The sequence below is a fragment of the Helianthus annuus genome, chromosome 16 (genome assembly GCF_002127325.2).
Source record: "Helianthus annuus cultivar XRQ/B chromosome 16, HanXRQr2.0-SUNRISE, whole genome shotgun sequence".
Taxonomy (NCBI): Eukaryota; Viridiplantae; Streptophyta; class Magnoliopsida; order Asterales; family Asteraceae; genus Helianthus; species Helianthus annuus.
This window is the reverse complement of record NC_035448.2, coordinates 68,373,211-68,388,016: the sequence shown is the minus strand read 5'-3', so window position 1 is coordinate 68,388,016 and position 14,806 is coordinate 68,373,211. Positions and strand designations below refer to the sequence as shown.

The following is a 14,806-nucleotide window of genomic DNA, read 5'->3' as shown; positions in this document are numbered from 1 at the left end:
GAACCATAAATACATGAGAAATTGAGCTTGTCCCACATAGGTGGAGAGATAAATCTTTTGTGAATTTATAATTATAATTCTCTACACGAATGTATTCTTGTATGACAACTCACACCCAGTAATAACCAGGAGGGTGCGAAGCAAGCCAAGACCCATCTTTGAGACCTAGGTACCAAGATCTTAAATCCCAACCAAAGTAGCAACGCCGTCTATTCGCCACCACCCAAAGCAAGCCAAGGCCCATCTTTGACACCTAGGTACCAAGATCCTAAATCCCAACAAACAGCTTTAGATAGCTCCTTGAGCAAACACTAGTGTTGTTAATGTCACAACCATGGTTGTAGAAGTCTCACCTAGGCTCTGATTAGTCGTCGATTAATTACTAATCGAAGGTTTACCGGGTAATGGCCGATTAATCACTAGGCGGTTAACAGTGGTCCTATTACAGCCAAATTTTGGCCAGATTCCGACAAAATTTCGAACAAACTTTATAAATTCCCTTCAGTTGCTTAAAAACGGGTCAATAACGGTTAAAACACATCTACTTAAAAAATACATATGAATATGGGTGTATATATATTAAACTAAAAATTACATATAAAAATTCCAATCCATTTAATCCCTAATTCCTTACTAATCTCGATTAATTGCTAGTCGGTACCTCACCGAACAACTAGCGCCTACCGTTTCTTACAACAATAAACATAGCCTGGGGCGGATCTACCGTCATCCCAGGGTGGGCGGCGCACCCCTTCAAAAAAGAATAATTAGTGTTATATATGTGTGAAAATTCCGAGCGCACCCCATAAGATTTTGCAATCACCCCCCTTTGATTTTTGAGAGAAGTGAAAACGCGAGTTTTTTTTTTATAAAACTTCATTTCCGGCAAAATTTTGTGAGCTCCGGCAACTGGATTATAGTTTGTGAGGAAGAAGATAATGAAAGAGAGAGTTTTTGTTGTGGGGCTAGGGGGATAAAGAGAGAAGGTGAGATGGACACGTGAAAGAATTGGATAGGTTTTCGATATCCGTACTCTTTTTGGACAGTGGAGAATGATTTAATGTTACTGAACTTGTGAAAGCCTTTTAAATTCCTCTTGCAATATACACGGAAAAAACTATTATATTCCTGAAGTTAGGATTATTGATCTTTGAGATAAAATGCTTCGTACTAATATATATATATATATATATACTAGTCGTTTACCCGCGCGATGCGGCGGGAAACATATCACTTAGCTTGGTGAGTTTAAGGCTATGTACGAGGCAGTTCGGTTTTGAGCCATAACCAAAATCAAATTCGCGATGCGATGGAAACGCAACACCTGTTAGTAATTCTAAGGGTGTGCATGAGAAGGTTCAGTTCACTTGGGTCATAACTAAAATCCAAATATTCGGTTTGGTTGAAACAGGTCAAATATGTTTCGACTTTTGTAGATTAAGTTGATAGAAATTGTGTTTATTGTGGGTGGGTGGGTGAGAGTGAATTTTTGGTGTTGCCTCACATGTTTGATGGTAGAAAGTGAGAAGTTCAAGACTTGTCTGTTTGGATGCATGCTATCCCCTTCAACTTGTATGATATTTATATATAAATGTAAAGAGAGTTGTATATTTATACTTAAAAGTCTTTTTGAGAGCCTGTATCACTTGTACAAGACACGATTATTGATATAAATAATGTATTGATTAATAAAGCATTGATAAACTGGTTGTGTTCAGGTTGTCATGTTTAACCCATTCGATTATACTAGTTGACCCGCCAACCCATTTAGTTAAATGGGTCAACTTGCCAACCCATTTACGACTTGTTTAACCCATTTAACACGTTAACAATGGGTTAAACGGTTCGTCTTGGCATTACACGATTTTAAGTTGTTAGGGTTGATGTCTTTGACATGACCACACGAATAAACATATGGATCATGTTATGGTTTAAAATTCAATTCGACACTCACCAACACAACATGGTTGATACACTTAGATTCAAACATATTAATTACACGGAAGTACAAGTTAGTTTATGGTAATACTTTGGTTATCTGAAATTGTGAACACGTTTGTTTATAAAATGCACTAATGCTGATATCATGATATTCAAGCAGTTCAATATAGGATGTTGTCCCAATCACATCCTCATTGTTAAGAGTAGTAATGTAAAATATGAAAATTTATTCCAATTTGGTAAAAAGGGGAACAAAATTTGAACATTTATTCCTTTTTATGTGAGACAAATCACGTTCCTCTTATTCTAAAATCAAGGATTATATACAAACAAAAATCTGTAAGACGTCCAATGTCGTTTGGTACTTTGGTGCTATACTCACATCTTTAGTTTTTGACTAAAACGAATAAGATCAAAAGCATGTCGACTTCCAATAATTGACATGTTTAGACTCCATGGATGCCATTTCTTTGTCATCACTCTGGCTTCTATATCATGTGATTGTGTATAAATTATGTTAACATACACAGTGACGATTGTCTCCTTCCAGCTTGCTTATTTGGGATCTTCTGCTACCTTCCGACTTTTCCACACGATCAGTGCTACCAGCATCTACACTGCCAAAAAACAAGTCAAACTAAGCAAATGGAATAACAACAATTACTTAAAAATGTGTAAATTTGGACTTAATAACATCTGTAATGGAATTAGATTTAGCTAAAAGCATATATCATATGCTGACCTGTTGACCCGTCTACTTATCGGGAAAAATATATAAAAACATTTTACTTGTTGCGTTTGTGGAGTGATGTTCTACAATGGTTTGTCTATATATCGATATGTCTAAAATGTACCGCAAAGGTTTTTTTTTATATTTCAAACCCGACACAAAAAAGACAGGTTTGGGTCGACTAACATGACCCGTTTAAAAAATGGGTCGGGTTCGGGTTGACCCATTAACCCGTTTAACTATTTAGAAAAAAAAAACTTTTATATTTTTGTTTTTGTTTTTTCTGTTTCTATTTTACATTGTTAGTCATAATAATGTTAGTTTCAACACATTATATTATTTACTTCTCTCACTCATACTCAACATTAAACATGTTATCGATAACCTGCTTAAAACCCAACAACTCGCTTATAAATCGTCAACTTGTATGATTCATTTAAAAATACGGGTTAAACAGGTTGGGATTGGGTTGACCCGCATTTACATGTGTGCGGTTTAGGGTTGAAATCTTTGACCCGTATAATAATATGTATAATAATATGGGTCGGGTTTGGGTTGAACATTCCAACCCACTAACCCGCAACCCGACAACCCAAAAGTCGTATTTCATATGGATCAAATACTTACAGTAAACACAGACTGCTAGCCACTCATTTACTATTCTGACCCAGGTACTTGTCCAACCAACATCAATAGTCCACCTGAAATGCAATGCAGGTTATTTAGGTAAATACACATTTGGATATATATTTGCAAGATCAAAGATAATGAATTATGATGACTTACTTTTTCATGGTGTAATGAGAATTCCAACCAATTAATAGCATTGCAAAGTACATAACTCCAGCGACAAAAACTAAATGGGAGAATCCGAAACCATATAAGGATGATACCCAGTATTCCACAAACTAAAAAAATATATAAGTTTATTTATTTATTTATAGAAAGCATTGACATAAGAGTTATGGCTGTAAAAACCTTGTCTTTGCACATCAATATCGCAAACCACCCTAACAAACCCATTTGAGACAGTCCCATGGTCTGCATATGAGATCAAATCAAACAGTAAGACAACTGAAGAACAAGAAAATAAAACCTGACTATAACAAGTTACGGTCATGGTTCTAAAAAACGGCTAAGGCGTGCGCCTCCAGGCGCGCCTCAAGGCGAAACGGCCAAAAAACGATTCTGAGGCGCGCCTCAGGGAGTTTAAACTGTATGTGCGCCTCAGAGGGGCAGAGGCGCTAAAAAGGCTGCGCCTCAGGTGCGCCTCAGGGGTTTTTGATATGTGTTTTTGATGTTTTTGAGTTTTTGTGTCAATTTCAAGCAGTTTATGTCTTTTTTTATGTGTGTTTTTTTATTATTTTGATGAATTTGCTGATGAATTTAGTTAGTATTACTATTTTTATAAGATATATAATATTTATATTTATTTTTTAACTCCGCCTCGGTTCGCCTCGAGGCTTACGCCTCGTGAGGCGAAGGGAAAACGCCTCGAAACTCGTTTCCGTTTTTTTAAACCTTGGTTACGGTTCAATGGAAATGGAGCGAGAAGAAGTATCAGTAATAAACAGCAGGAAAATTACCCATCTCCGTCCAAGTTGATCAGCTATTTCCCACTCATAACAGCACCTACCCTTACTCCAATCGTCAATATTGAACCGATAATTGAGTACTGCAAATAAAGGTGAAAACAAGAGGCGCTGGCTCATAATTTCAATCCAAGTTTTGTTGGTCCCGTACTCCCGTCTTGATTTATTCAATTAATCTGACGAATCAACAATTAAATCCAAATCCAAATCGAAAACTAATAATCATAATCAGTAAACAAACCTATCATGTCCTCTCCACTTTCATGTCCTCCCTACTTTCATGGCCTCCCCACAAATGACCCCCTGAGAATCACCCTATGGCTTAAGTCGGTTTGAGAAACAGTACAAACGCCTAAAGACCAAAGAAAGGGTAAGGAGCAAATCACCATATTACTACCAGAGGTATTACAGGTTATAACTACCCACCACCCCCTGTATCTCCAGCCCAACCCGTGCGCATCCACCCACAGGCAAAAAGGACAGGAAACGGTAAATCAACCCAAACCAGACCCCGGCCCCAAACCATAGAGTAGAACAAAGAGTCAATAAATGTGGTGTACTTTACGCAAACAAATCATGGTGGCTGAACAAAAAGACGAAGGGTTGATATAACATGAAACAGAATATGAAGGAACCATCGCTCGGTGGTTCTGTGGTACAAAATCTACAACAACACCACCAAAATCAATGAACCATTATTAAAATACCCTGTTCCGACCCGAACCCATTTTGACCCGAACCCATTCTGACCCGTGACTCTACCCAACCCAGACCACCCATTCTGCCAGATCCACTGTTAACTGAATTAGAGGTAAAAAAAATCAGCTACCAAACTGTCAAACACTCCTAAACTAAGATCAGGTTACCTATATTTTTTCACCTAGAGATAAACTCTGTCGAAATAAGGATGATCCATAGCATGTTTAGCCGAAATCCTGTCAGCAGGGTCGTATTTCAGCATTTTCTGAAAACAACAAAGCATGAAATTAAGTCAAATCAGAAGTTAACAAAACCTAACTATTAATTAACTTAAAAACATTATGTGTATGATGAATACCAATAGAAGGGCTACACCCTCAGGCCCAATGACGGAACAACGCGTGCAAAATTCTGTGCTTCCCAATGCAGATAGACATGCCAGTCCTTTAGGCTGCTAACCCCTGGCCACACCTCCTCGGTTAATTATACTTTAAAAATGAGTATATGGACGCTAATCTCAAAGTCAAGATGTTAATGGTTCTAAACATAGAAAAAAGATAAGCATGGGTTTAGACCTGTATGTATTGCGTTATAAAATGCATAGTTTGACTTTTAAAGTCAAAGTGTTTTCATTTTGGAACATGTGTACTCTTACTTGATAACTAAAATCGAAAAATGAGCGAATAAAACTAAAAAATATTTTAATACATCCTTTCGACATGACAATAGGTACCCTTTCTAATGTTGCAATCAAATCCAATGCGAGCATTAGTTTTTTGAAATAGCCTGGCCACTTTAGAAAATCATCACCATTAAGTCTCCAACTTCTTTCTTTCATGGCCAGAAAATTCCCAACAGCTTCCACTACATCAAATTAACAGAAACATAGCAGATGATAATTTAGTAAGCATTTTAAGTCAATAACTCAAGATCATTTCTTGTGTTAAAGATGCAAGTCAACCCACTCATGTGGGATTTCAATAATTTGGTTCAAATAAATTATTGTATTCAATACTCAAAATTATTGAGTAGGGGCAAAATAGGGAAAATATGAGAAATGACTGAATTTCCATCTCGCATGTGCCAAACCAGTTATGGATTTTTAAGAAAATAAAATACAGTTCTTAAAAAAAATACATCTGGTTGGAAATATGCATGGAAAATGACTACAAACTCACAATCGGTCACATATTGTAATCTTCACGAAGAGCACCAGCTTTGTGTCCTTTTTTGTTGTTTTTGGTTTCATATTTGACATTCACTCCTCTTTATGGATCTTTTTACACTCCAATTCCACCAATGTCTGCAAATAATTACTGAATTCATTCGCACTTCATAAACATCACTTATCCTTTGACTATTTGAGATATCAAATGTAAAGGGGGTGGGGGGTACCATTAGAACTTTATTGGTGAAGTCACTAAGAACCTGAACAATGAAAAAGTTGGACGGCCACGCGAGTGAACACACAGATCCGGTAGAAAGCTTGTATACCTGAACAATGAGACCAACAGACAACCATATAAATGAACACACAAATGAGAACGAAAGAAAAGAATCATACCACAACCAGTACCTTCAACTTCAAACGGTAGATCTGGCCACCAAACGGTAGATCTGTGTCATCGCCACCATCTTCCACCACAACCACCAGGTAATCTGAAATATTACACAGATCCGATTCAAATAACAAAAAAAAAGATATGGTAAAAAGTAAGGTACCGAGCGGTCGACTCTAGTGTCGGATCTAGAGAGATTCATCACTGAGGAAGCGTAGATCTTGAAGCGACTTATAAAGAAACCCTAGAATCGCCTGGAGAAAGGAAGGAGATGGTTAACAAAACTGAAGCACATATATCGCCAGAGATCACCACACCATTGTTGGATCTGGTGAGATCTTGCTCATACCACAGATCTCGTGAAACCCTAAATTGAAAATCACCAGAGAGAGAAAGAAGGAGGAGCGGCTGTGGATGAAATGAAGTTAGGGTTTAGAAATCGAGTGAAAGAAACATTATATTGGATCCATAAGAGGTAAAACGGGTCAAAGAGGATCCATGAGCTGCTCCACGTGATGGAGAAAGTTTCAACACATTCATGCTTAAATGTTTGTACAATGGGCTTCAAATGGTTGTACAATGGCAAATGACCATTCTTGCCCTTCCTATATGCTTATTAAAGTAGTATATATATATATATATATATGTGTATATATATATATACACATATATATAGATTGAGGTTCCTGTAAAAAAGACCATGTAAAAAAGACCAAAAGTGTGAGAAGGGTAAGAAAGAATCTCAGCCATTAGATCTTTGATCTAATGATTGAGATTAATAGAGACCAAATTGTAAAATGAGTTTTATTATTTTGGACTGATTTGAAAATTGTAGGGGTAATAGAGTCATTTATATCCACTTGAAATAGGAAACTGTAAATCAAATCCCTATATTTTCGAATCTCTTTCTTCTCCAGATCTTCGATGTAACGCCCTGCGTTTTCATACTTTCCATAATTAGAAACCTTTGCTTGTAATTCTATTTTTGGAAGTCTTATGTTCTTGTAATCGTTCTTTCATTGTAATCGATGTAAAATCCGAGACTTGGATCATAATGAAATTCGTGTTTTTCATTACATTTATGTTATATACACTTCATACATGTTTATACGTTCAAAAATATTAAACATGTGATACTTTGTTTATACTATGTGCTAAATACGTCAACTTGCAAACACACGATCATATGTTCAACTTACGCTAAAACGACACTTATTATCGACAAATATACATGATTATACTTGTTTTATATTTGGTTTATGATATAATTGCATAGCATACCCTTAAATATGACTTTTATAGTTGAAACACCCTGGATTACACTTAAAGCATGCTCATAAGGAAGTATAGGGGGGAAATTGTACAAAATCCAAACTTGGAACATCAAGGGGTGTGGCTCACCGGCCGCGACCCGCATGACCATCCAGCCTCGCAGCCTGCGAGGCAATCGAATTCGAGATCAGGTTGATCAGCTTTGCTGATTGGATGAGTTTGTGTGGTTTAGTTGGGTTTTAAAGTGTGTTTCTTGTCTTAAATGCTCACCAAACCCTACACTAACACTTCCCTAAAAAAACCAAGTGTCTTCCACACATTTTTCACTTTACAACTCTCTCAAAGCACTCTCAATTCACTCTCAATGTGCTAGAAATCAAGAACTAGGACAGATTCATCACAAATTGTTTAAGTATGCATAACTTTTTCCTTTCTTAGTCTTTTCCTTTGATTCTTTTTCCTAATCACTTGGAACAACCTAAGGGATGATTCCACAGGTTTTCCATGGAAAACCAAGGCCTGGAACTTCACCAAAACAGGCTCCAAAGTGAACAAACTTTCTGTTTTGATTTAAACTTTGTTAAACTTGCTTGAACTTGAGGTTTCTCATACACATTCCTATGTCCTTATGCTCATAATCAATTGAATGGTTAGTTGGACTTAAAAACAAGGTTGCGACACTTAAAATCAGAGGTTAAAATCTCATAAACTTTCTGTTTTGGTTAGGGTTTAACCCACAAGTAGTGTACAAGCTTAAAGCTTGTAGTTTATGTGATTATAGGACTAGCTTGGGCTATCCTACTTGAAAATCCACACATTACTTGATGTTTTCCTTAGATTAGTTGTACTTATTCATTCTTTATTTGTATGTTCATGACCCTCCTTGATTGTTTATAACAACAAGTGTAGTGGTGAACACCGAAGAGGTACCTAAATGGAAGACTTGTTCTTCCTACCTCATGCATGACTTATGTGAATTATAAAGAGGTTCCTAAATGGGGGATTCATCCTCCTACCTCATGCTTGACCTATATGGCATAATGTACACTATATAATACTTATATATTATCCAAATAATCAAACTTTTGATGATGAACTAGTGGTCATTTGTCAAGATAGTAGGTTATATCATCTAAGGACCATAATGCTTGTCATGATTCTAATGGGTTTTGTCCCATGAAAACATTTGAACTCTTTGAGTTTCATAGTGTCAAGAAAAGTATATGTGTGCTAGATGATTACTTTCTCATATGTTAGTTTCATGTAATTTAAGCTCCGAAACTTTGATCTTCCGTTAAACTCCCCATACTCACACACCTATGTTTCTTCGTGTAGAAGGACAAGGTGCTCCAATCTAATCAACCAAACATTCTCGGGATATCAAGTAGGAAGCTTGCAAAACTGTGGGTATACTTGATCCCGTTTTCCTTTTAATCACTTTTGGGTGCAACATGTATGTTATACAAAATTACACTTCACATGAAACTATTTCAATCACACTCTATCCATGCTTTAACATGAAACTATATGGTGCTTGTTAGACTTGTATGCTATGTAAACTTTTTGTGTCGATATATGCTTCATTAACTTTGCTAGCCTACCTTAACAATTATAGCGCTATAGGAGTAAGGCACCGCCCACGAAACTTGGGGTATTGTTAAGTTAAACATGTTAACCTCCCGTTATTCTTTGGGATAGGCTATATTAACGCGTTGGATTCTTGGGTTTGAACATATTATACACCGTTTCAGCATGCTAGTAGACTTGCACATTATGATTCATGTTGGATATGAGACTTTAAACGATTTTTATTCTATATTATGCTATGTAACAAATCTTGTATACTCGCCAACTTTTTGTTGATATATTTTAATACATGTTGCAGGTTGATTGATGAGATGATGTTGAGAAGAAATGCAATTTAGGTGGACTTAGATACACACCTAGATTAATCTATCATTTTAATGTTATGTTTGTTTTGAGACAATGTTGTTCTATTGTAAATCTTTGTATGGCAATTTACTATTGCAATGAAATTTGAATTTAAATTATATTGTCACATAGTGTTATGAAGTTTTGAGTAATTTGTTCTTCTCATCCCGATGTTTCCGCCATCGGTTGGGGTGTGATATTCGAATCCTCTTTCTTCTACAGATTATCGAATCATCCTTCTTCTTCAGATCAGTCCATCTCGAATCATCATCATCATCATCAGCGGTGGTGCCGGCAGTGGAGCGACGACAAGGTGGTGTCGGGTGGTTGGCTTCGAGTGAGAGAAAGAGAAGAGAGACTGTATAGAGGCGGCGCCGGCCACCTCCCCACGACGGCGGGCGGCTGTGGTGGTGCAAGCAATGGAACGACGGGGTTGTAGTGTTATACATAGTTATAATAGGGTAATATTGTGTTATATACTATTCATTGTGTTTTTATAGTGAATTGTAGTGTTATATCTTGTTTTGTAGTGTTATGTACTTATTAAAGTGTTATGAACTGTTGAATGGTGTTCTGTAGTGTCTTTAATAGTGTTATATACTTATTGAATGGTGTTATATAATTGTTGAATGGTGTTATATATGTGCTGAATGGTGGTTGCAGTGTTATTCGTAGTGTTTTTATAGAGATCTTTAAAATGGTGTTATATACTTATTGAATGGTGTTATATTCTTATTGAATGGTGTTATATAATTATTGAATGGTGTTATATATGTGCTAAATGGTGGATGCAGTGTTATTCGTAGTGTTTTTATAGAGATCTTTAAAATGGTGTTATATACTTATTGAATGGTGTTATATATAATTATTGGATGGTGTTATATATGTGCTGAATGTTGGTTGCAGTGTTATTCATAGTGTTTTTATAGAGATCTTTAAAAAATCATGTTCCTATAAATAAGGGTGGCGGTTATGGAATGTTATCAATTAAATAAATCAATGATAAAGTTACTGTTTACCCTTTTAAATTAACTAGCGGTAAGACCCGTGTGCAAACACGGGTCGTTTCTTAGAAAACCATGCATAACACATATTGATAGAACATATAGATACATGTATAGATATTGTACCAAAACGTGTTATCTATATTAGGCTTTATGATGCAGTAATGACTACTATTTTAAATGGTGATATCTAGTTGAAAGTATAAGCAAACACAGGTTGTTTTTAAAAACCATTCATACCATATTTTATTAAACAACGAATCACTAAATGTTTCTCATACTACTGTTTCAAATCCTAACATTTGTTTCAAAACATAGATTACTAAAGGAAAAACAAACATTTGATTGACCAAAAGTAAACAAACATTTAACCTTTGTTTTCAAAAACCAAACCTCTGGTTAATAAACAGATTTTAAGTTTCAAAAGAGTGTATCATTTGTTTTAGGTCTCTAAAACTCTATTTGACTAAAGTCAACCACTGGTTGTAAAGGGTAATCTCTGTTTCGCCAAATCACTGTTTCTCAAGACTCTGTTTGTAACCAAAGAGAGGTATCAAACATATGTTTCTCATACCACTGTTTGAAATCCTAACCTCTGTATCAAAATCAAAGATTACAAAAGGAAAAACAAACATCTGAGACCAAAAGTGAACAGACATTTAACCTTTGTTTTAAAAAACCAAATTTCTAGTTAATAAACAAATTTTAGGTTTCAAAAGAGTGTATCATTTGTTTGAGGTATCTAAAACTCTGTTTGACTAAAGTCAACCTCTGGTTCTAAAGGATAATCTTTGTTTCGCCAAATCACTGTTTCTCAAGACTCTGTTTGTAACCAAACAGAGGTTTCAAACATATGTTTCTCATACCACTATTTGAAATCCTAACTTTTGTTTCAAAAAACAGAGATTACAAAAGGAAAAACAAACATCTGATTGACCAAAAGTGAACAGACATTTAACCTTTGTTTTCAAAAACCAAACCTCTGATTAATAAACAGATTTTAGGTTTCAAAAGAGTGTATCATTTATTTGAGGTGTCTAAAACTCTGTTTGACTAAAGTCAACCACTGTTTGTAAAGGGTAATCTCTGTTTCGCCAAATCACTATTTCCCAAGACTCTGTTAGTAACCAAACAGAGGTTTCAAAAGTATGTTTCTCATACCACTGTTTGAAATCCTCACCTCTGTTTCAAAAACAGAGATTACAAAAGGAAAAATAAACATCTAATTGACCAAAAGTGAACCGACTCTTCTTTTTAATTATAAACTAAGAAGGAAGCTACTACTTACAGTGTTCCCGCAATTGCAGTACTAATATGGCTTTTATCGTCTTGAAAGGATCTATTATAAGCTTTTAAACTCTCAACCCTAAATATTTATTTAATTATTTTTTCTGGTTATATTATATTAATTTTTAGTCGTAGTACATTATATCATTTTAAAGAACAAAATCATGTACATGTAAAAAATCCCCCTCGAGGTACATAAGAAGAAACAGACAATGGAACAATTTTTATTTAAAAAATGTATGATACTGGTAAAAGCATAAAACTCTTGAGAATCTAATAATGAAAAGTCAATCCAAGGTGACCCCTGGGCCGGATTTGGAAAGTCTAGCACTGCTACATTAGCTACATTTGTTCATTCATAAAGATGCCTGATCTGTTGTTCAAAGTAATCTTCTATCTTTGAGTTGGAGGAACACATGGAAATCTCACCACCATTTGAACTTTGAGATCAGTACATCCCCTTGATAGGCAAGTGGCTCTAAATTTCCCAATTATGTGCACCAATTTCTATCTATGCATGATCATAATCTATGCAATGTCGCATTGGATGCCAAAGCAAAGGATTGAATCGTGGATGATACGCTAATAAAATGTGGTGGATCTGATATATCTTTGTTTAGATCTTAATATCTTGATCACTTCTTTTTTAGCATTGATTTGGGCTTAAGTCCCTTGTTTGACATGGGATTTTCTGGCTCTGACCACTTTGTAAATTTCAACGTGTTACATTCACATTGCAACTTCCTAATGAGTTTGTGGTATCCGCACCAAAATCACATATAATGGCATGACTCGGTTTCATTACCTGCCACATATCTTTTCACCAAAGACTAAATTTTCAAACAATCCATCATAGATCTCTTAAGAAGCCACCAAAGTTTTTTGAATTGATGATCAACACCTTCCAGCAACTCCACAAGACATGAAAAATAGAGAGCAATTTATTGATTTTACCAAAATATTATACAAAGATACCAAAACCAAATTCAGTATAAATATTTTGACATCTTGTTGACTCAATCAACCCCTAACAATGATTTGAATTTTAGATTCTATTATATACAAACTTAACTGTGTTAAAAAAATTTATCTTGGTTTAATTTTCATTATATTCAATGCGTGTGATATTCAAAATCAGGAGGAATATGATCAGTAAGATATGCAATTCACGTGAAAAAAAACTCAAATCAAAGATATATAGTAAATAGTAGATCGAGTCCACAAAATCGGCTCAAAATTTTTATAGAAAACGTGCTAAATTTGCAACAGATTCACATGAAAAAAAACTCAATTTTTTATACAAAATTTAATCGATTAACAGTTACCTGAGATGAGATCGTCCTCCGAAATCCTATAAACAGTCAACGATGTTTCTTCAACACTCTGCGATGAGATCAGTCATGAAAAAATCGAAAGGCAAAAATTGATGAAAAGAATTTAAAATCAAATACCACTCACAGATGATTTTGCGATATCAAGGAGCCTGATGTCATCAAACACGGACGATACTGTGGCCATCAAGCTAATTGTCTGACGGCAGAATATAACCTGGCAAAAGAATGACAACGCAATAAAACATGGACGATGCCAAAGCAAAGGATTGCATCATGGATGATACGCTAATAAAATGTGGTGGATCTGATATATCTTTGTTTAGATCTTGATATCTTGAGCACTTCTTTTTGAGCATTGATCTGGGCTTAAGTCCCTTGTTTGACATGGGATTTTCCGACTCTGACCACTTTGTAAATTTCAACGTGTTTCATGACTGTCGTCAGAGTCAATCAAAAACTTGCGAACTCCGTTTTCGATCTATCTCCTTGCCGTCAATATTCTCACCTTTATAGTCCTTTGACTGACTTTGTTTGATCCAATGTGTAGCCCACTTGATTCTTATCACTTCATATCTTCCATTTAATTAGTTAGACACTTAGACCCATAAGAAGTCCATTAAATAATAAGGTCACAAAACTTGTTGCACTCAAAATTCTAATGCATTTTTTACCTTCCTGTACGTTGAGCAACATTTAAACACATGAATTATTAACTTCATTGCAATATTATAATTAAATACATTAATAATTCAATTACTTCTTTCAAGTTTATTTAATATTTTCTTCACTTTCTCATAAGGAATTTACAACCATTTAATTTAGACGTCAATATAAAAATGATTTTCTAATATTCTAAACTTGGTCGCATTTGCTTTTTATATTTGATTAATAAATTTATCTTTTTACGCCCATTACATCATAACCTACATGATACAAAAACGAATCAATGTAGTTAATTTAATACCAATATCAATGCATTTTTATCAAAATTATGATTCAATTAAATGTACCTAAAATGCATCGATTAGTGTTACATTCACATTGCAACTTCCTAATGAGTTTGTGGTATCCGCACCAAAATCACATATATTGGCATGACTCGGTTTCATTACCTGCCATATATCTTTTCACTAAAGACTATAAATTTTCAAACAATCCATCATAGATCTCTTAAGAAGCCACCAAAGTTTTTTGAATTGATGATCAACACCTTCCAGCAACTCCATAAGACATGAAAAATAGAGAGCAATTTATTGATTTTACCAAAATATTATACAAAGATACCAAACCAAATTCAGTATAAATATTTTGACATCCTGTTGACTCAATCAACCCCTAACAATGATCTTTAATTTTAGATTCTATTATATACAAACTTAACTGTGTTAAAAAAATTATCTTGGTCTAATTTTCATTATACTCAATGTGTGTGAAAAAAAAAAACTCAAATAAAAGA

At 35.0% G+C, this 14,806-nt stretch overlaps 1 protein-coding gene across 24 annotated transcripts; it reads right to left on the bottom strand.

The window, feature by feature from the left end:
• Nucleotides 1-2,151: 2,151 nt before the first annotated feature.
• On the bottom strand, nucleotides 2,152-6,959 carry LOC110879830. Of its 24 annotated transcripts, none has more exons than XR_004884518.1 (14): nucleotides 6,871-6,927; nucleotides 6,685-6,775; nucleotides 6,539-6,621; nucleotides 6,358-6,456; nucleotides 6,141-6,265; nucleotides 5,696-5,826; nucleotides 5,321-5,423; nucleotides 5,130-5,227; nucleotides 4,505-4,615; nucleotides 4,258-4,439; nucleotides 3,650-3,712; nucleotides 3,458-3,527; nucleotides 3,299-3,372; nucleotides 2,152-2,558 (listed from the first exon to the last, which is right to left on the bottom strand). XR_004884518.1 is itself a non-coding variant. In XM_022128365.2 (12 exons), the coding sequence occupies exons 7-12, from the start codon at nucleotides 4,509-4,511 to the stop codon at nucleotides 2,459-2,461; spliced, it is 450 nt and encodes a 149-aa protein (XP_021984057.1). In that variant the 5' UTR covers nucleotides 4,512-4,615; nucleotides 5,130-5,227; nucleotides 5,321-5,423; nucleotides 5,696-5,826; nucleotides 6,141-6,265; nucleotides 6,358-6,456; nucleotides 6,539-6,959; the 3' UTR covers nucleotides 2,182-2,458. The 24 variants fall into 24 exon arrangements, 5 of the variants coding, with proteins under 5 accessions (XP_021984057.1, XP_021984059.1, XP_021984058.1 ...); XR_004884519.1 differs by having other exon boundaries at nucleotides 6,539-6,597; XR_002559026.2 differs by having other exon boundaries at nucleotides 6,685-6,956.
• Between the last annotated feature and the right edge of the window lie 7,847 nt (nucleotides 6,960-14,806).